The 23,221-nt window shown below is 34.3% G+C and overlaps 2 protein-coding genes across 2 annotated transcripts; both read right to left on the reverse strand.

Moving 5' to 3' along the window:
- Window positions 1-2,253: 2,253 nt before the first annotated feature.
- LOC132314011 (protein FAR1-RELATED SEQUENCE 5-like) lies at window positions 2,254-2,943 on the reverse strand. Its single transcript, XM_059812936.1, has one exon. The coding sequence runs from the start codon at window positions 2,941-2,943 to the stop codon at window positions 2,254-2,256; it is 690 nt and encodes a 229-aa protein (XP_059668919.1).
- A 5,518-nt stretch (window positions 2,944-8,461) lies between these two features.
- LOC132311410 (UPF0481 protein At3g47200-like) lies at window positions 8,462-10,031 on the reverse strand. The gene is made up of 2 exons (XM_059809312.1): window positions 9,519-10,031; window positions 8,462-9,434 (listed from the first exon to the last, which is right to left on the reverse strand). The coding sequence occupies exons 1-2, from the start codon at window positions 9,903-9,905 to the stop codon at window positions 8,559-8,561; spliced, it is 1,263 nt and encodes a 420-aa protein (XP_059665295.1). The 5' UTR covers window positions 9,906-10,031; the 3' UTR covers window positions 8,462-8,558.
- Between the last annotated feature and the right edge of the window lie 13,190 nt (window positions 10,032-23,221).

Raw genomic sequence — 23,221 nt, forward strand, 5'->3', positions numbered from 1 at the left:
TGACTTCCCAAATTAGCCGTGCACGATTCGCCATATGAAGAAGGAGTACTAAATAGTTCAGATGAAAACAACCGTGAATCACCAATAGAATTCTGCAACATTTTATAGTGTTCATTAGAAATTATGGGAATTAAATCTAGAAAGCGTGCTCCACTAATACAATGCAATTGATTCAACATAATTACCTGGTTACTTAATGGAGTAATGGGTTGCGGAAAATGAATACCGGGGCTATACAGAGGTTGGAAAGCCTGCCTATTGTGCATTATAGGTGGTGATGGCATATAACATTGATGGTGTACACATTCACCTAGATTTTCATTGCCCTTTAACAAAAATTGTGTACTTCTGTTAGGTTACAATAAACTTGTAAACAAAATTAATGAATTGCACAACTATCACGAAAATTAAGTAATGGATATGATATAGTCGTAACAATACTAACATCGACTAATAAATACGTCTGACTACAACTGCCACCTCCCACTTCGGAGACCATGCTATCATTCGCTTTCTAAAACATAATAACATTCAATTTTTATTCGATTCAGTACACAACCAGAAATAACAAATAAATCCACAACATTAATGTAAAACAAGGACCACAATAATGTAAGTACAATATGAAAAGTAAACTAAAAACTTTTGGTAAATACCTCAACTATTCTTTTCATACACTTGCTCTTCTTCTTGGCATTTTTCTCAGTGGGAGATTTGCGCCTACGCATTTGTCCTTTACATGTATCTTTCGTCTTGACGCCCACGGGAATTATTCCACTGTTTTTTATCTCCCCATTTTTCTGCATTTTACCAGCCTTTCTACTGCCAACCAAAGTACGACTACAACTTCTTTGGGCAGATTTTTTCCATTCCATTGCTTTTACTAATAAATCATTGTATCCCTCGTTGTCTTTCGATGCAATGGAAGATATTTCGGTCAAAATACGACAAAGGGTCATGTGTCGTCGCCTTACCTCAAGTTTAAGATCCATTAACACTTCACAGCCAGGAATCTCATCAAGTTCCCATCTATGGCTTTCTTAGTCCACCTTCTTAATATATATCAAGAAGGAAATTCAGTGATGTTCATACAATCCTTAAGGATTTTTAAAATATGACTGCACAAAAATCCATTCATTTCAAATTTACCACATGAACAAGATAATTCATCCTCAACCGTTCTAGTCACAGAACGTTGCATCCCATTACGACTAGTAACTTTATAAACACGTTGTCCATTGTTATCCATGTCACTACAACTATTAACATTATCACTCACACAAGCTGTTAAAAACTCTTCCTAGAAAAGCTAAAATATAACTTTTGTGTATGTCTCCCCCGCTTTAAGTAACATGTCACACTTTGATTTAACTTGCAGAAGCCTCTGCAGAAAATGGTACACGGCTTCATACTCCTTGTAACGCTTATCCGACAACAGCCTATCAAAATGGGTGAAGAAATCAGAAAGAATGAGTTGCCTCGATAAGTATTCCTTCAAGCGAGCATTGAAACTTTCACTCAATTGCATAGTGCGCATTCCCGCACACCACGTATATTTAACGAATGACATGGCCCATCTATGTCTTAAGCTAAACAAATGCTCAAGCCATGTGTTACTAACAATATCATACACCCTTAGCATTGAATCCCATTCTGACATAAATTGTTCCTCCTCCTCAATTTCGAACATTAATTTAGATATCACATTTTTGATGCGTTCATCACTTTTAAACAAGAACCCAACATGCTTTTGTGCATTTTGCATTAGATGCCATGTACATAGATGATGTTTTGTACCAGGCATGACCTAAAAACATAAAATCATGTTTGAGTCATGACATTTAAAATAAACCCTAAAATCATGTTAGAATAATAAACATTTTTCCATTATTTACTTCATTGTATCAATTAGGCATTACAGGTATTTTCAGTATATAAAAAGGAATGGAGATCCTAATTCAAGTTACCTGCATCAAAGCCTTCGCCATTGCTGCATCTTGATCAGTCAAAATTGTTTTTGGTGTCTTTCCGGACATCGCTTTCAAAAAAGTATCAAATAACCACACAAAAGAATCTCCCGTCTCATCATACATAAGGGCTACCCCGAATACAGACGTCTCCCGGTGTTGATTAACACCCAAAAACAATGTAAAGGGACGGTTGCCATGTACAAGTTTGTACGTAGTGTCGAAAGTTACAACATCTCCAAAATGGCCATAATCATTGTAGGATCTGCCCAGAATATATTGGTTATCATCTGTTCAGCATCCAACTGTAAGGCATAGAAAATGAAGGATCATCACAAGTATGAGTGACAAAATAATTGGTGAGCCATGCTGCCACACCATATTGAAACTCATTCTGTCTGCGGGTCCTTATATAATTTTGTTGGTCCAGCTTAATGTATCCAACTGATTCTTTACAACCAGCTTGCCTTGCCATTAACTCATATGAATTACGAGCTGCAATACCTGAATCTGAAGCCAAGTCCACATCAATGGCCTGGACGCTAGAAATACATCTCTGCGACGGCATCATGTGGGTGCATTCATCAATTATCAACGGATGGTTGTGACTATCTATAAAATTATCAACTAAATACTTTCCCTTTGCTTCATCATATTTAATATGCATTCGTGCACCGTAACCAGTTCTTGTTTCAGCTCGCGGAGTCTTTGTATGTTTGTCCCTTCTATCCTTCTTCCTAACACCCTCCTTGCAACAAGTAAACAACCTCGTTAAAAGTTTTCCAGTTTTATGGCTATTATTAAAATACTCCCTCCGGATGCTAAATCCAACTCTACCCCCATATGCATTATAAAATTCGTATGCCTCTTGTTCCGTATCAAACTCCATCTTAAACCTTGGTTTCCATTGATTCACTTGGGGCTCTATAACTACAGCATTTATTATGTCTTCAATATCTATCATTTCATCTTCCATCGAAAGGAGTAAAATTTTTAACCTACAACATAATTCAAGTAACATAATTCAAGTAAAATTTCCTCTTTCTAACTTTTTGTACGTATATAAAATACACAAGATAATAGAAAAGCTTAAATTTAAAATATAGGAACACCAATGACCATTTAAGAGTTGCACATCCCAACTTAGTTTGGTCATATATCACCAATGAACTGCATAAAACATTTATTTCAAAAATATAACATTTATAACTATACAATACAAAAAAGGGAACAACTGATTTGAATTGAATAATCCCCAAAACTATATGAAGAGCACGTTCCAATAGGTTAATATGAATAATCCCCATGTCTAAGATAGCAACATCCTAACTATGTTCCAACATGCCTCACCAATGAAATATATGCAACATCACTTTTGTGTTTTTTCTTTTTAAACTTCATTTCAACATATGAATATTGATACACGTATCTCTTAAAATAAAATCTAACATTTATAATTATACAATGCAAAAAAGGGAAGAACTGATTTGAATTGAATAATCCCAAAAACTGATGCGAATAATCCCCATCTCTAAGATTACTAGATCTCTACTATATCCTAGCATGCCTGAGCAATGAAATATATACAAAATCAATTTACTTTTTTTTTTTTTTTTTTAAATTCATATCAACATAGGAATTCATACACCTATCTCTACAAATAAATTATAATATTTTTTATTATACAATGCAAAAAAGGGAATAATTGATTTGACTTGAATATTCCCAAAATGTGTTTCAAGTACACATCCCAACATGTCAATATGAATAATCCTAATCTCTAACACTACAAAATCCCAACTCTGTTCTAACATGCCTGATCAATGAAATTTATATTTCAACATATAAATTGATACACGTATCTCTTCAAAAACAAATCTAACATTTATAATTATACAAAACAAAAAAGGAAGAACTAATTTGAATTGAATAATCCAAAAAAGTATATTGACAGCACATCCCAACGTGTTAATTTAATCAATCCCTATTTCCAATACTTCAACGTCCCAACTCTGTTCTAACATGCCTACCCAATGATATATATATACAAAATCTCATATTTTACTTTATTTCACTGTATCAATTCATACAAGTATTTAGAATCAATAGTCGATCATAAATATTATACTCAACTTTTATTAGGGAAAAATAACAGATAGATCATTGAATAGACTCCAAAAATTAAAACCAAAAAACATACCCAATATCAGTCAGTTGTAGAGAATGTGTTGTTTTAAAGTCTTTACCAAATTCCTCAACTTTGCCTTCACTTCCAAAGAAGAGAATCAACAAGTCCACAAGTTTAGCTTCTACTTTGTGAAGAGAAAAAAAATGATCATCTTTACAACATGCCTCAACTTTGCCTTTAGATCCAAACGAACCCCCTCAACCAGTTCACAAAGTTAGCCTTCTAATTTTGTGATGAGAAAAAAATGAATCACAATATACTCTGTGATCACTTTTCTATTGGGATTGTGGAGGGAGAGAGAGAGAGAGAGAGAGGGAGAGACAAAAGGCAACTGAAATGAGGCGAAGAAGATCAAAATATGAAAAAAAAAAAATCACAGGCCTTTTTGAAATTGAAATGAAACTTAAGTTTTACCCCTTTTTTCTTGTTATTTGGTGGGCCCATACGTATAATATAGAAGGTAGTATCTATAACAGGCAGTATCCAAATATATATACTATACGCTTTTACTGTTCATTATTTTTTAACGCGTTTTACTGTTCATCTACGATTTACTGTTCATGTACTGTGCACCGGCTGCAACAGATTTACTGTTGCGCCGAAGACGATTTTGATCCCTCTAGCAAACAGCACACAACACAAATATAACTAACCAATCAAACCAAATCTCTCTCTTCGTGGATCCCGCGTATAACCACTACAATCTCAATCTCTTGACTAAAAAAATCATGAAATATAATTTAAATAAAAATTTTAAAAATTTAAGTTGTCACGTTCTTCACCAATTAAAAAAATTTTGTTTCGAAATTCAAATCTAACAATTTTTACACAATCAAAAACATCAATAATCACACAATAAAATTCATAAATTTTTACCCAGGCAATGTGAAATATCATGATATGTAAGACATTGTGATAGCAGTCAATGCTAATCATCCGTCCACACACTCCGTAACCGTTGTGATAATTAGTCGATGCGTCACTTATCCATAAAAAAACAATAACAAATCCCGGCCACCTACCCAATCACACTAACTAATCACCAGTGAACGCCATCCGTCCACACACACTCACCCACTCACACCCATCTAAACCATCACTGCACTCACACTTTCGACTGAATACAGACTCTGATACTATTTTTGTAACGATTCAAAAATTTCAAATAAAATTCTCAATTTATTTCAATTTAAATACTTTAAAATAATTCATTATACACTCGTATCATAAAAACAATACCATTTTTTATTGAAACAATATCAACCACTCAAATAAAAACAAAATAAGAATACGGAATATAAATGACTTGGTCAAAAGCAATAGTCATCATTACATTCCATTACTTTCTACATCGGCCATCAAAGAAAAATATGGTCAGGTCGAAGAAAATAGCCAAAGGCCAAAAACTTTTTGACCACAAAGTCACATTAGTGGGACCCGTACCACTTCATTCGTCTCGCACGTTTGACTAAGTACAGACTTTGATACTCTTTTCGTAACGATTGGAAAATTTTGAATAAAATTTTGAATTTATTTAAATTTAAATACTTTAAAGATCATAAACAATACCATTTTTTATTGAAACAATATTAATCCCTCAAATTAAAACAAAATAAGAATACGGAATACAAATGACTTCTTCAAAAGCATTACTCATCATTACATTCCATTACTTTTTACATTAGCCATTAAAGAAAAACATGCCACGTGAAGAAAATAACCAAGGCCAAAAATTTTTTGGCCACAAGCCCACAAAGTCACATTAGTGGGACTCGTACCACTTCATTCGTCATTACCCATACTTTACTTTTCCTTCCTCATCTTCATATATATATATATATATATATATCACTTTTTAAAATACTAATCAATTCAGCCACGTGCATACCAAGAATTTTGGCCAAAAATCTAACTAGTGAGACCTACTCAATCACAAATATCTCTCTTTTTCATTTCCCTGACTGGCTGCTACCTCCATCAGACAACACACCACACCACACAGATATAATCAAACCAAATCACCCTCTTCGTGGGTCCCGCACATAACCACTACAATTTCAATTTCAAAAGCACATTTATTTTGAAACAGCTTAAAATAGAAAGGTTTCCACAATTTTTTTTTTTTGGAATTAGATGTTGATATATTTTTTATGATCAAAATAAATATATATTTTTTCCTTTTATAGATAAAAAAAAATGAGTGGGGCAGGGAAGCTAGAAATAAATATATATTTTTTCTTTTATAGATAAAAAATGAGAAAGAAAGGATAAGAAAATAGATGAGTAGTCTTCTTTGTGTGATAGAGTGGGCCGTTACAAAATAAGATCAATACCATTTATCCCATTACCCATTGTCATTGGAAGAGCACATTTTTGTTTCTTGTTAGTTTGTTTACCTTGTAGTGTTGGTGTAGCATTTGCTTTCTATATCTGCTAATTTGTATCTCTATTATTAGGGTCTTTTCGTTCATCATCATTTGGTTTAGTGTCTCTTTGTTCCTAGGCTCTTTGATTCACATCATCTTTGGAGTTTATTTCTATTTCTTGGTCATCCCGTAGTTCTCTTTCCTAGTCTTCTTTTTCTGTTTTGTGTTTTGTTGCATCCTTATGGAAAAGTCAGTTTTACAACAGCTTGAAACTCATGCATGTAATGGGTGATTTCAATGAAATTTTGCATAAATGAAAGAAGAGAGGTGGAAGGTTGAAACCTATGCGAGTGTAGCCCTCTCGTCAAACCATGCATGCCTAAGGAATTTCTGAAGAATGGTGGACACTAGACAATTCATGGATTTAGGCTTTCAAGTTTCAAGGTCATCCTTTCACTTGAGATAATGGTAGAGGAGGATTGCTTGATAGTGCATGTGATGCTCATATTTCAGCAGCAGACTCTCATTATTTAGTTTTCTTCTACTCAATACAAATCCTACCCTCTTTAAAAAAAGGAATCAGTTCTTTAGAAAAACAGGAAGCATCTGTGTGATCCCTGGAGTGAGGAAGAACTCTTCTGAAGACAGAAATCTAGAGTTGATTGATTAAAGTTGGGTGATAAAAATTCGCAATTTTCTACTTGATTGGTAGGTTTGATGAGTCCATGACAGCATCCATTACTAACAACCAAGTGTGTGACAGTAGAAATACAAGAATAAATCAGGTCATGAATAACATAGTGTTTTTTAGCCGAATTCAAGTACTTCTCTGGGGGCAAAGTCTATGTTCACAACTGGGGATTAATATGGAACATATGAAAGAAAGCTATAATGTTGGACTTCCGGCTATAATTGAAAGGTTAAAGAGGGAGAACAACTTTCATTGTGAAGAAGTTGAGTGAACATATGAAAGAAAGCTATAATGTTGGAAGAACAACTTCTCTCGGAAAATAAGTGCAAATAAAATCTATTTTTTTGGCAATTCCTACCCATGCTATGTTAAGCTAACAAAGAGAGTGTGGAGCCATTCTCTATATATATCAAATTGGTGTGTGATTTTTGGTGGGGTGGAAATGAGGTTAAGAAAAGTTTACGCTGGACCAAATGGGATGTGTTGTGCTCTTCAAAGGACCGTGGGCAAGGGTTTAGAAATTTTGAGGCGTTTAATCTACCTCTCTTGGCAGAACAGAGTTGGAAGTTGCATGCTGGGTTATGAGCTGTTGAAAAACAAATACTTTCCAAACAGCTCTTTCCTCGTGTTGGATTGGGCCGTGCCATCTCATCTGAAAAACCAATTGGTGTCCAATGAGGGTAAGACAGGTAAGACACACATTTTATGGCATTCAATCCAAGCCCACCAGTGTAAGGAGCGGCATTGTGTGCTACCTTGCCAACACCTTGAAGCTTCTCCAAGATGCCGAGCTTTGTGGGCGTGGTCTAGTTTATTGGCCGCAAGGGAGGTGGTTGCTAAAGGGTTGGGTTGGAGAGTTTTTGACGGAAGGAATAATTCACATTTGGAATGATTCATGGCTTAATGTTGGTGTTAGAGGCAAAGTCATTACTCCAATATTCAACCCAAATTTACATCTTTCAGTCTGACCAACTGACAGAAAGGAGAGGCCCAATTAGTGTTACACATGTCTTGTAACATGGATAATACACTTCAGATGATAATTCAACAGCTTATAAACAGACAATTAATTTAAAAGGACAGCAACTGGGGAATATATCAAACACTAATGACAGAATCATACAATAAAGAGAGAGATTATGTATAAAAGTTCTAATATGAATGACACGCATATAGATGACACATCATAAATGACTTACACACATTCTCAAAAGTACTAATACTATTCTAATTAACGGTACATTTCAAATAATTACTGGTGATCTAGATGAAACAACCAGATTGATTTATTGCAACAAAGGAATAGGCACACACACATATACTTCAAGATCAACATATATAAATACCTACTTGTTGTGGTAATAAGAAAGGACAGTATATACGGAAGACAAAAGTGTGATGATATTCAGGATAATGGCAGCGGCTACTGCCATTTGTGTGGTTACATTAGCAAAAGCTAGTCGCCAAGGTGAGCAAAAACCCATCACCTGTCTCCACATATCCTTGTAAAGAAGGTTTTGATTTCTTACAATGCTTTCATTGCTGGTAATATTCTTGAAGATTTCCAACACTGCTTCACCCGAATCCAAATGGTTGCATATGACTCCCGCTTCTTCCAGCAATTTAACATCTTCGGCAGAGGCCATGAGGATACTCATAGCAAGAGCATGCGATGTGAAGTACCTGTCAACACCGGGACAAGTATACTCAAAAGCAATGATGTTTTGCAAGAATGTTTCAGTGATTTCATTGATAGAGAAACGTGGGATTCTAAAATGACCTGTTTTCCACAAACAAAAGAAGCGACGAGGAATAGTAAATTTCAGATCAAACAGGCTTACTCTGTTACGGGTCACAAACTTGACTCCTACACTACGGAGTTTTGTTGCGTTGTATTTGAATCTAGGTTTTTCCATATGTGTGTAAAATATTGGTGCCTTCTCTAAAGGAGATTGGTGGGAAATGTGTAAAAAATGGAGTATGTGATAAGGGGAATTGTTTTTCAGGTTCTCTATTTCACCACCAATATTTCCTACTCCCATCATATCTCCAAACAATGAAAGAACACATTTACGGAGGGAGACTGGGTGGGGCCCCATAGTAGTACTATCCGGGGGGATACGTTCCACAGTCAGCCTGAACAATTCTTCAAGAACGAAGAAGGGGATCTGGTTCTCGAGCAATACCAGGTCACGTCTGACCTGATTGTACTTCAAATGGTTCTGCAAAATTGGGTCAGACATATATACGTATTTCTTGTAAAGAAGTTCAATTATGAAGCAACCATCTAACAACATGTATCTTACATAATAGAAGTCTTCATAGCTTTTGGAATAGCAATCCTCAACAAGGGACTTCAACTTTAACATAGCTTCCGTACATTCTCTTAGTGTTGCCCCAAATGTTCCATTTCGCTCAAGAAGCTCACACATATACCTCTTTTTCACCGCCACCATCTCATTTAGATCTTCTCTCCACAATCTGGAAAGAGGCCCAATAGATACGCAGCTTGGAGTATAGGCGTCTCTGTTTTGTTCAAGAAGCACATCAGGGACCTCATACATGCCATAGACCCTTGGCGCCGACAGTTCGTCAGCCATGAGAGACTGTGTGTTGCATGATCTGTTTTCATGTATATCTCTCTGAATAAACTCCAAAATCCACTCAAGCTCTGCATTTTCTTCTTTGGCCATTACCGATTTGTTATTATTTAGCTAGCTTTGTGTTTGCCTTGGCAAGCCAATACCACTGCACTGCAATGGATCCAAGCGGACTTATATGTGTTGTTTTCATGTACTGTAATCTTATTTATTTACAGTAAAGAAATACAAAACAAAACAAAAGGCTTGTGGTTTTCTCTTAGATTCCATCACTTATTTAATAATAATAAATCTCAACCACACAACCATTATCTAACTTTGATTGTTTGCTGCGAAAATCTCCCTGCAATTGGTTCGTACCTAATCCGCTGGAGAGAATCCTATGCAACCCTTCATTCCTGTGCTCAAAACCATCGCTATTTATATATTTAGGTTATCTTTCTTTATTTATTTAATTCATTTTTTATTATTATTATTTTGAGATTTATTGTTTCTACTATTCAAAAATTTGTGTGTATATCCCACTGAATTGATCAAGCAACACTATGTCTTCATTAATACAACATTGTATGTGTTCATGGTCCATGTAACACTTCAATCTTACATAAGTTTATTATGTTTGTTACTATCTGTTTGTTGATATTGCATTAATAGGTTTGTGTATGGGATTCTTTTCTTTTTTAGTATTAAAACACTTGTAGTTATTAGTTATTACTCCCTCTATCTCAATTTTTAAGAATCTAATTTTTTAAGAAGTTGATTTTAGTGTTTTTTTTTATTTATTATATTGATAGTAAATTAATTACCAAATTTACTTATAGTAAATCCATAGTGATATGATGATTTATTTTTTATAAATTAAATACAAGAAAGTTAAAATGATAATGTTATAAAAAAAAAATAGTACATTAACTTTTCAAATGCACGCTTATTTTGGAACAGCTAAAAATAGAATCCTCCAAAAGCTAATTGGGAAAGAATAGATTGGTTTTGTTCGTCTTTCCTAAACTGAGGAGAGATAGAGAGGAGAGAGAAAATGTGTGTTTGCTAAAATTTGAAAGAGAGAGAGAGATGAAAGAGATGAAGAGGTGCCTCAACCTCCTGGAGTGGTGATGCAGAGACAGAACACTGTTTCTAGTCATAATTTTAAAAAAGCAGAGTACAAGACTGCGTAAAGGAAAAAGCAAAGGGGAAAAATCCTCTCCGGGCACCCTCTCACCAGAGGGTGTCCAATGCTGACATGGAGACGTGACATGGCAGGTTGGTAAAAAAAGCATTTTCTTTACTTATGTATATACTACTACTACGTATGTATGTGTAGAAGAAGTTTATATAGTTGTGGACAAGTACGAGCTTAAATTTCCCTCCAACTACTGTTGCTTCTTTTCCCCCCAAATTCTCAGATCTTATTCCCCCCAAAAGTAAAATGTTTGTATCATTATTTGTGTCTGAAATTCTGCCCTCTCTCCCTCTGTAATTGAAGTCATGAAGAATCCAATGACTGGCCAATATTCCGGCGGCTGATCAACAATCCGGCCAAAGTTGAAGCTATTGAAATGGTCTCTCTCCCTCTTAAATTGAAGTCTAAAGTCTCTGGTGAAAGACGCTTCGTTTATGCCTCTCTTCCTCTAAAATTCAACTCGCCATCTGAAATTAAAGCTTGGTTCAGGTCTGTCTCCCCAAAACTAGAATGTTTATTCACAAATCTTGTATCATTATTTATGTCCTAAATTTTTTTGTATCATTATGAAGAATCCGATGACTAACGACCGAAGGTGAAGCTTTTGAAATGGTCTGTCTATTCGGCGAATGACTAAACTTCGTTCAGGTGTTTCTCCGTCTGAAATTGAAGTATGAAGAATCCAGCCAAAGACCAAGCTTCATTGACGTCTCTCTTCCTCGGAAATTCAACTCTTCCTCTAAAATTGAAGCTTCCAAGCTTCGTTCAGGTGTTTCTCCCTCTAAAATTGAAGTCTGAAGAATCCGGCCAAAGATCAAGCTTCGTTCACGTCTCTCTTCCTCTGAAATTCAACTCAAGCTTCCTCTGAAATTCAACTCAAGCTTCCTACACATTGTCCGTCTTCAAAAAACCATATATATTTGTACAAGAATTTTGTTTGTTTGTTTTTCTACATTTTTTTAAATTTCAATAAAGCTAAATTTTACTTTCTTTGTTTTCTGCATATGTATCTTAAATTTGTAGAGTTTATAGTCATATTTACATGTTATTTATAAGTGTAGTTTACATGGTATAATCATTGAATTTGTGATATATTACTAATTTTGTTTTATATTTGGGTTATAAAATACAAAACTCTTGAATTATATACGATTCAATGAAGACATAAAAAAATAGTGTGAGAGAGATAATATTTTTTGCAGTGGACATATGTGTTTACATATAATTGATAAGTCTATTTGTCATCTGATTATACTAATTGAAATTGTGATGTATTACGGCATTTGTTTTATATTTGGTTTTTGAAATAATCCCTGAATTAATTTTGATCCAATAAATTAAGACACAACAAAACAGTGTAGAGTGTGATAATATTTGTAGCAGTGTAGATATGTGTTTACATGTAATTTATAACCCTATTTTTCATGTGATTATAGTAATTGAATTTGTGATTATAGCAATTGTTAGTGTGATATATTTTGTATGACATGTTTATATTAGTGGTGACACATGTTCGAAAAGTGTATGAATGTGTGGATGTACACTATATGACTCTATATGTTAAAATCAGGTGAAGATGTTAGGTTAAAGATGTGATGTTTTATTTTTTAAACTATTGACACTTCTAATGTTTAAGATTATGTTCTCCACTTCAGAAGTTTATTTGCTACCCACCTTAAATGATTTTCCTTTATGAGGTTTAGTTGAAGTATGTTAGGAATAATTTTGTATGACATCGTCATATAAGTGATGCCACATGTTGGAAAAGTGTATGAATAAATGTAGGTAAAAGATATGATATTTTTTTATTAAACTGTTGACACCTGTTTGTATAAGGTTAAGTTGTTCAGTTGTAAAATTCATTTGCTTCCCACTTTAAATGCGTCTATGAGTTTCAGTTGAAGTATGTGAGGAATAATTTTATATGATATGTTCATATAAGTGGTGGCACATGATGAAAAACTGCATGAACAGATGTTAGCTAAAAGATGTGATGGTTTATTTATTAAACTATTGACACCTGTTCGTAAAAGGTTATGTTGTTTAGTTCAAAAGTGCATTTGCTTCCCACATGAAATGATTTGCCTTTATGAGGTTCAGTTGAAGTATGTTAGGAATAATTTTGTATGACATGTCCATATAAGTAGTGCCACATGTTAGAGAAGTGTATGAATGTGTGCACATGTATTATATTACTCAATCTGTTAAATTCGGGTCATGATATTAGGTAAAAGTTATGATAGTTTATTCATTATATTTATGACACCTGTTTGTAAAATGTTATGTTGTTGAGTTGAAAAGTGCATGTGCTTCCCACTTGAAATGATTTGCCTTAATGAGGATCAGCTGATGTATGTTAGGAATAATTTTGTATGATATGTCCATATAAATGGTGCCACATATTGGAAAAGTGTATAAATGTGTGCACATGAATTATATTACTCAATCTGTTGAATTCAGGTCATGATATTAGGTAAAAGTTGTGATAGTTTATTCATTACATTGTTGGCACCTGTTTATAAAAGGTTATGTAGTTGAGTTGAAAAGTGCATTTGCTTCCCACTTGAAATGATTTGCCTTAATGAGGTTCAGTTGATGTATGTTAGGAATAATTTTTTATGACATGTCCATATAAGTGGTGCCACGTGTTGGAAAAGTGTATGAATGTGTGCACATGAATTATATTACTCAATGTGTGAAAATCAAGTCATGATGTTAGGTAAAAGTTAAAGTTGTGATAGTTTATTCATTACACTGTTGACATGTGTTTGTAAAAGGTTATATTGTTGAGTTCAGAAGTTATGATAGTATGTTAGGAATAATTTTGTATGACATGGTCATATATGTTGAGGCACATGTTGGAAAAGTGTATGAATGTGTGGACTTACATTATATTACTATATCTGTTCAAATCAGGTGAAGATGTTAGGTGAAAGATGTGATGGTGTATTTATTAAACTATTGACCGTTGTTTGTAAAAGGTTATGCTGTCCAATTAAAGATGTGATGGTGTATTTATTAAAATGTTGACACCTGTTTGTAAAAGGTTATGCTGTCCAGTTCAAAAGTTCTTTTGGTTCCCACTTTAAATACTTTTCATTTATGAGGTTGGTTGAAGTATGTTAGGAATAATTTTTGTATGATATGTTCATATAAGTGGTGCCACATGTTGGAAAAGTGTATGAATATATGTTAGGTAAAAGATATGATGGTTTATTCAGTAAACTCTTGATACCTATCTCTAAAAGGTTATGTTGTTCAGCTTAAAAGTTCATTTACTTCCCACATGTTGCACAAGTGTATGAAAGTGTGGATATGCATTATATTACTGTATCACTTAAATTCATGTCAAAATGGTACTTAGAAGATGTGATGATTTATTTATTAAAGTGTTGATATGTTGTTCAATGCAAAACTTCATTTGATTCCTATTGTAAATGAATTGCCTTTATGAGGTTCTATTAAAGTATGTTAGGTTTTTTTTGTATGATAACTTCATATAAGTACTGCCACATGTTGGAAATGTGTATGCATATATGGATATTATATTTATTAAAATGTTGCTACATGTTAATGAAAGGTGGTGATAGTTGAACTATGCTAATACTTACGTGTTATGCTTACATTTGTAGGTTTTATATTTAAGTTATGGCCATGGAAGATGGAACTATTAATATTGAAGATATGGAGGATGGAACTATTAATATTGAAGATAAAGATAGCGAATTATATTCTGAGGTAAATGAAGTACAATGGAAACTATGTCTTGAAATGGAGTTTGATTCTGTAGATGTGGCGTATGATTTTTATAATAATTATGGTGGCAGAGTCGGTTTTAGTATTCAGAAGGAGTATACAAATAAAAGTCGGAAGGATGGAAAAATAACATTTAGGTTGTTTGTTTGTAGCAAGAAGGGTTTAAGAGGTAAGGACAAGAGAGATGGAAAAACAAAGAAACCAAGGGTTAAAACACTCACAAATTGTGGTGCACGCATATTAGTAAGGTATGATGTGGGTTTGCAAAAGTTTGTTGTAAAACAGTTTGAAGAAAGTCACAACCATCCCCTCATCATGCAGCAGTGCACCCACATGATGCCATCGCAGCGAAAAATGAGCTCAGTGTAAGGTATTGATGTGGAGTTGGCTTGTGATTCTGGAATAGCAGTTCGTAAAGCCTTCGAATTAAGCTCCAGGCAAGTTGGAGGTAGAGAAGCAATTGGCTACACCAGAATGAGCTAGAGTGTGGAGCGGCGAGTTGGCTCATGAATTATTTCCAGACTCAGTCATGGGAAGATCCATCATTTTTTCATGCTGTCCAACTGGATAAAGATACAATGATAACTAATATTTTTTGGGCGGATTCGAAAATGATATAAGATTATGGCCATTTTGGAGATGTGGTTACGTTTGATACAACGTATAAACTTGTCCAAGGTAACAGGCCTTTGGGTGTTTTTCTTGGTTTGAACCATCATCAGCAAATATGTGTGTTTGGTGCTGCTTTCATATATGATGAAATGGTGGATTCGTTTGCTTGGTTGTTTAATACATTCTTGAATGCAATGTCCCGTAAAGTGCCCAAGACAATATTGACTAACCAAGACGCAACAATGGCAAAGGCATTAGCAGAAGTAAAGCCCGACACAAATCACCATCTGTGTACGTGGCACCTTATGCTTAATGCACAAAAACATATCGGCAACATGTCTATTGGTAGGAAAGGCATAAAAAGTGTGATCTCCAAATTAATGTTTGATATTGAGGAGCATGATGAGTTTTTACAGGAATAGTCTTTGATGGAAAGGGAATTTGGTGTAGAGAATAATACATGGTTGGCTAACTTGTTTCGTTTAAAACATGTATGGGCTAAAGCATACGTAAAAAATGTATGGTCTGCTGGTATGCGTACCACACAACTAAGTGAAATCTTCAACAGTGGGTTGAAACAGTACTTATCTAGACAATATGCACTTCCAGATTTCTTCAAGCATTTCGACACGTTGTTGTACGACAAGATGTACAAGGAGTATGAAGCTGAATATGATTTGGTTCAGAAGATACCTAGGATGAAAGCAAGATCTCCCATATTAGATCATGCCAGACATGTGTACACTGCTAACATATTTGAACTTTTTCAGGAATAATTATTAATAGCTTATATGAGTCAGTATATCTTGAACTGCAATGACAATGGTAACGGGGAATATATGTATGAAGTTGCGCTGTATAATCATAAGGTGATACGGAGAGTGATACGGACACATGACGACCATTTGTCTTGTTCTTGTGGAAAGTTTGAAATGGAGGGTGTCATGTGCAGCCATACTCTGCAAGTCCTCAAAGATAAGATGTGTGCGAGCAAAATACTGAGCCGATATGTTTTGAAAAGGTGGACAAGAAATGCGAAGGACAGCAGGTTGGAATAATTAATTGGCACAGATGTGCTGACGGATCCTAGACTTGAGATGAGACGACAACACATAATACTTTATCGTCAACTCACAGAAATATCTTCCATTGCATCTTTTAGCCATGACGGATTCAATAATGTTTTGATGCAGCTTATTAGTTTGAAGCAAATTGTTGAAGGATCAATACCTAATCCTACGGCTGCCACCAAAGACATTGTGCAAAACATTCCAATTTTGAATCCGAAGGGGATTGCCACCAAAGATACATCAAAAGGAAGAAGGCGTAGGTTCGTATCTATGTTGGAAAAAACCACTAGAAAGAAGAAAAAGACTGACAACCGTAATTTAGAAGTACATACCCTTAGCCTTATAATGTATGTATTTAGCTTTATGTGCGTGGTTTTACTCTGTTATGTTTATCATTTTATCTCTGTTGTCATTATACAATTTTTAAACAACAAACTCCTCATATCATGTTATATAGATTCCAATGGTGGCATTGTTGCCGGAGTGGCAAGTTGCAGTGCTGGTATTACCACCCCTTCATATATTTTACACAATGTGAGTGTTCTTCTAAGTTTCACCTATCCAAAACAATATGTACATCATAACACTTGAGTTGATGGTTTGATTGTTTGAAGTGTGCTAAAATTCCATCACACATATTCATGTCTGAAGAATTTGATAGGGCAGGACCTTCAACCCAATCCCAGGAATATGATAATAGCCCCCGTGCAGCTTATTTTGGTGAACCCATAACTCCATTAACTAACCTGTTTGCAAGCGAACCAGTAATCACCCCATCAGCATATGAAGAACCATTCACGTTGAAACTGGTAAGTGTATATTATATGCATAAGGCTCAAATTTTTAATAAATTTGCTGTTGAAATTGCAAACAACTGATGTATTATTTTTTGTGAATCATGATAGTAAAAGGAAGTTCATGTAGAAGGTGTACGTCAATCGAATGTTGCCCCAATGTCCCCTATGCCAATGGCAAACATGAATCAGACTTGTCACCAACAACAATGTCGGAAATGGGCAGATCAGAACATTCTAAAGGACATAAAAATTTGGTGCAGTTATTTCTTTTGCTACAAATATGTTATTAATGAACATATATGAACTTAAATCTTTTGCTTCCTATGTAATCTTAGAAAGACTTTTGATACTTTATTAATATAGATTGCATTTGTTATTACACCTTAAATAATTCGGTTTGGTGAAGTTGTTGGTAAGAACTGTAAAGAGTCTATGGTTTGTTTGGACAATTACTTTGCACCTACACTGGTAGTTGTATGGACAATTAATTACGGTTTGGTAAGAACATTAAAGAGGCAAGTTATGTTTACCCATTGCTGAACTTGAAGTTTAAATATTCAGGGATTCTTCATCCCCATATCCTTCGTCTCATATTCACATCACATATTCTATATAAGCAATGGTTGCATTTCGGTTTTATGTTGTTTTCAGGGGCCAGAATGTGGGTATATACAGGAAATTGGCAGACGCGAAGGCACAGACACGAGGGTATCCTGATGCGAAGTATTATCCTTATACTAGTCATGCAGACGCTATTGAGGCCTTCAGCAGATGGAATGCCCACTGCCATGCTGAAGTGGTAAAAGTGAAGGTGAGGTAATACAAGATATTCAACCTCATGCAAGCCGTCCACCTCCACAGGTGTCTCAAGCTGAATGGCAACCGGAATAGCTTATTAAGTATAAGGAGTTAACAAATGCGAGGAGTGTAATTGTTGCAAAGTGTAGATGAGTAGGTCTAGCCATTCCCAAGACCACGTTCACTTGAAATGAAGCTGGCAGGTACATCAGATATGTATTCCATCATTAGTCAGATTAACCATGAAATCCGTCAACTTTATCTGAGATGGCATAAGGTGGAGAAAGTGAATGAAGCTAAACAAACATATGAGGATCCAGTTGAACAAATTGCCTCCATTGTGAATGACCCAGATCTGAAATCAGATTCTGATTTGTCAGATTTTTCTGACCCGGGAGATGACGATTTTGTTATTCCACCTCCAAGATATGGTAGAAAGAAATTATGTAAGTGGATGTATGTTAAATTATTTCTAGAGTTGTACCTTTATTGTAATACTTATTTTCTAATTAAAGTGGAAACTTCCATCTTAGCCTTGTAACCGTTGTTATATTGAAATCATTTAGGTAGTTATAACTGCCCTAGGCAACGTTTAAAGGTAAATTTATGCGTCTATTTATATCATCATCCTCTACGCCATATGCAGTCGCTGCATGTATTCGGAAACCATAGATGTTGTTCTACATACTGCGATTGAAGATGTGGTTAGACGAGTTGAGGCTATAGCTTTTAGAAACAGTCAGGAGAAGCATGCATGCTGAGTTATGTTTCAGTTTATAGTTTACAACTTACATGCATTCTCGACTTATGGGTCAACATTACTAAAGTGAGACATATGAGTGTTGTACGTATTGAAAATGAAGGGAAATGGCAGAACTGGGCACTGGACCATGGACGACGGGTCTACAGCGATACGATGCAACAATTGAATTAGTTGCACATAATGGGCCAAATGAAAGTATCCCAGTAAGACGTAAGTACCTGGAACAATGTTTTCAATCTCGAGATCATGTTGCAAAATTTATTAGGGGAGTGGTATGTTTCCTAAGATCATGTGTACTCTTTTACGCATTACACTTTATTTATTTGTATGGTCTAACATGCAAAAAAATTTGCACAAGTTGATTGGATTGTTAACAATAAAAAAAAAATAGGGTTGGCTTTTCTCCGTACAAATGGTTACGTGTCCCTCTATCCTATGTGTATTGCATTATTATTTTCTAATGAAGCGGACAAAGAGGCGGGGATTAATTTATTAACGTTGTTGAAGACAAATTCAATACTCAGCACTTGTATCAAGTCTGCCCGTAGAAAGATGTTAACAATTATTGAGAGGACTTCTTCTCGCAATCAGTCATTCTTTACGCATGTTCCAAAATGTTGTCCCAAAGGCAACCATATTGATTGGCATTGCTGGATCCTTAACAAGGATCTCATCAATTGTAATCATTGTTGGTGTGATTTAAATATCATGGTTTTGTAAGGTTGTCTTTCGCAACATCACATAGAAGGATTATTTGGTAGTTCTGTAATTTGAATAGGTAACACACAGTGGATTTTCGCCACATCAGAATGGACTTTCTTCATGTATTCAAGTATATAAATTATAGAATAATGTATGATAAAAGTGATGTAGAAAAATTTAATATTTGTAATTGTTATATAATTTTTGCATGGAGATGTTATTTTGAAAGTGGCGTCATAACATTTGAATAACCAGTGCCACAAGTATATTGTATATCATATAGGTATATATTTTACACACATGTCACAATAATTTGTCAGACGTATATAACATAACATATGTCACAACTTTATATATGTTTTAAACATATGTCACAACTATATAACATTTAAGTAAAATATTAGAAGAACACCATGAAAACCACAAAACACTTCTAAACTTCTAAGTCACAGTAGTAGATGGATCAAAAACAGGTAGTTAATGGATAGCCTATTTTCTCTGTTTCAAATAAAACAATCATCGTTTGATAAGGATATTTCAATTCAAACATCCTTGCCATATCTGAATCGTTGTTGAACACCATTCTGTCTAGTAAGGAAGGGATAGAAGCATATACATTCATGGCAAAAGGATGTGGAATTGCACGAATGAATGGTAGTCCACACAAATCTTCTAAAAATTTCTGGTAATCATAATTTTTTGGGTCCACATCTCTGATTTCACCAATACGCGGACCATAGTGAACAAGAATGGAAACCATGCCGCCAATCCAATCTGAAAAGTAAGTACACAAAACTGAATACTTAAGTGGTCAGACTGAAAAGTATAATTTATATATGCACAGTTAAGATATAAATATTATACTTAACATAGGAACACTCACCAACTTCCCAATGAAGCTGCCTTCCTATTTGGGTTGCAAGAAGCTGTGTTGGATTTTTATGGTTGAATAATATATATTCAGTAAACTGAATAGGAATCAGTAGTTGGGCACCATTAACTTTTCATTTATACCCAACAACTTCATTGAATGCATCATTTCCACTCTGTTTTGCCGAACAACTAATTCAATGCAGCTGCATCTTTCCTTTTGCCACACAAACTTCTCTGATGCTTCTCTGTCTGATGCATCTCTCACTGCATTTATATTCCCAACTCGTTTCTACCCAACAGGGCTTTTGTTCCCAACTCGTTTCTATTTCTTTTTCTCTGCATTGATTTGCCGGAATACAAACCCACTTTGGCAAGATATATTACATTGAATAGAAATATTATTTTATTCTAATTAAAACCAAGTATTAAAACCACTTTGAAAACTGAGCCGGTTGACCCTTCAATTTGAACCATTATAAAATGAACCGTTAGAGAGCCGTTCTCAACACACAGACACACTATATATATATATATATATATATATATATATATATATATATATATATATGTATACAAAGAACCAGAAATAGAGACACAATCCGAAATCCATAGCCTTAAAACCTCAGTCTTATTCCACTTTTCTCCAACAAAAGATCTGTGTACTCTCTCTCTTTGGTTCTCTACTTTGTTTACTGCGTATTTATAGAAAGTGTCTTCAGTGGCATCATCGAGCAGCAGTGGAGTACGTCGTAGAGGTGATGTTGACCATCCAATTTGTTTATGTAGAGAACGGAGTCATTTGCATGTTTCAAAGACCAAAGAGAATCCAAGGAGGCCATTCTTCAACTGTGCAGAAAGGCGTTGTTCTTTTTTTGTGTGGATCGATCCACCATCCACTGTTGAAAACGTTGTTGCTCGTGCACCAACAACTACTGCAGATGTCGATCTTCTAAATATACATTTGTTTATTGCAAAAGTTTTGTTTATTTTTTTTTCTTGCAGGCCTGATTTTTTTTGGATTGGCTGTGATTTTACTCATGCAGGTGTTGTTGCGTAAATGAAACATTCGGATTCATGTTAGGAAATAATTCATATGTTATGCCCAATTATTTTGTAACGCATATTAGTGAAAAAGTATGATGGGTATTTAACAGTTACCTTCAACTTCGTAATTAAAAGTTGTCATGCATGTTAACAAATAATTCATATATAATATATAATAAAATTGTAACATATATTAGTAAAAAATGATAATGCAATTTTAACAGTTACCTTCAACTTCATAATTAAAAGTTGTGATGCATGTTAACAAAGAATTCAGATATAATATACATAAAAATTGTAACACATATTAGTTAAAATTTTGGATGTGTTTCTAACAGTTAACTTCAACGTCGTAATTAAAAGTTCTGATGAATGTTAACTAACTACTCATATATAATATAAAATAACATTGTAACACATATTAGTAAAAAATGATGATGCGATTTTTAACAGTTACCTTCAAATTCATAATTAAAAGTTGTGATGTATATTAACAAAGAATTCAGATATAATATACAATAACATTGTACCACATATTAGGAAAAAATGATGATGCGATTTTAACAGTTACCTTCAACTTCATAATTAAAAGTTGTGATGCATGTTAACAAAGAATTCAGATATAATATACAATAACATTGTAACACATATTAGTTAAAATTTTGGATGTATTTTTAACAGTTAACTTCAACTTCGTAATTAAAAGTTCTGATGCATGTTAACAAACTATTCATATATAATATAAAATAACATTGTAACACATATTAGTAAAAAATTATGATGCGTATTTAATGATTCCTTCTACGCTCCCTTCAACTTCTTTTGTTCTACATTGCTCGTCAAAGATGTGATGTATGTTAAGATAAATGTTATATTATATACAAATATGTTGTAACACATGGTACTCAAACATTCTGGTGTAAAAAATGAAATTTGTATAACAGTTCTACAACATTTCAGAAAATTTGCCACCCATCAATTTTACCACATTAACATAAAAAATGAAATTTGTTCGTTTGGGATCCACAAATAGATGACAAGATGTACAAATCAACTTTTTTTTCATTCCTATCATCATCCAAGAGCTGGAGCAGTATTTCAGAATGCATCGCCTTTGCGTTTGTCTACAACATTATGAAAAGTTTAATAGTTTGAGTTATTTCCTGATAAAGTAACTGTGAAATCTAACCATTAATGTAATTACATACATTATATTATACAAATAAGTTATCATATTTTTTACTTACATGTTCGAAAGTGCGGGATAAACATTTCCCATTCCACCGCTCCATAAACCTCATCACAAATAGTCCACATGATTCACTACAATGGCTAATTATAAGTAATTACCTATACAAATGTATAGGGCTGTTTTCTAATTAAATACATAAAACTTATTCTTACCTATCTGTTTGTCTAGGTAATGCCCTTGGTGTGCGGGGTTGAAATGCTGTGAAATCTTCCTTAAACACGATCCCAATAAACTCTTTCTGTTATACATATCAATATTTTGTAAATAATACATGTTCACTCCCAATCAATTACATCAACACAAACTAAATATACGTACCAACAGTTTAACATAATCCATACGTTTATGCGCCCCTCCAAATGAACAAAGGTAATCAACCATCTTCTTCGGACGGATGACAACAAAAAGTAACCAATGTCCTTCTATGCATGCCAGGAAAAATAACTGCATCAAGGTAAGTATACAGAGTTAATGAATAGTACAAGTGAGGTTTACAAGATTATGGGGTAAATAAAAGGAAAAAACACACTAACCAGTTTTGCAGTCTCCGCATCAGGTAGGA

Source organism: Cornus florida, unplaced genomic scaffold (assembly GCF_030987335.1).
Source record: "Cornus florida cultivar Cherokee Brave unplaced genomic scaffold, ASM3098733v1 CherokeeBrave_3.0.0_Hap2_Chr06, whole genome shotgun sequence".
Classification (NCBI taxonomy): Eukaryota; Viridiplantae; Streptophyta; class Magnoliopsida; order Cornales; family Cornaceae; genus Cornus; species Cornus florida.

Coding starts and splice junctions, on each gene's coding strand:
- LOC132314011 (XM_059812936.1), bottom strand. CDS start 2,943: ATGGAAGATGAAATGATAGATATTGAAGACATAATAAATGCTGTAGTT.
- LOC132311410 (XM_059809312.1), bottom strand. CDS start 9,905: ATGGCCAAAGAAGAAAATGCAGAGCTTGAGTGGATTTTGGAGTTTATT. Junction 9,435..9,518: donor GCTATGAAGACTTCTATTAT/GTAAGATACATG, acceptor CCAATTTTGCAG/AACCATTTGAAGTACAATCA.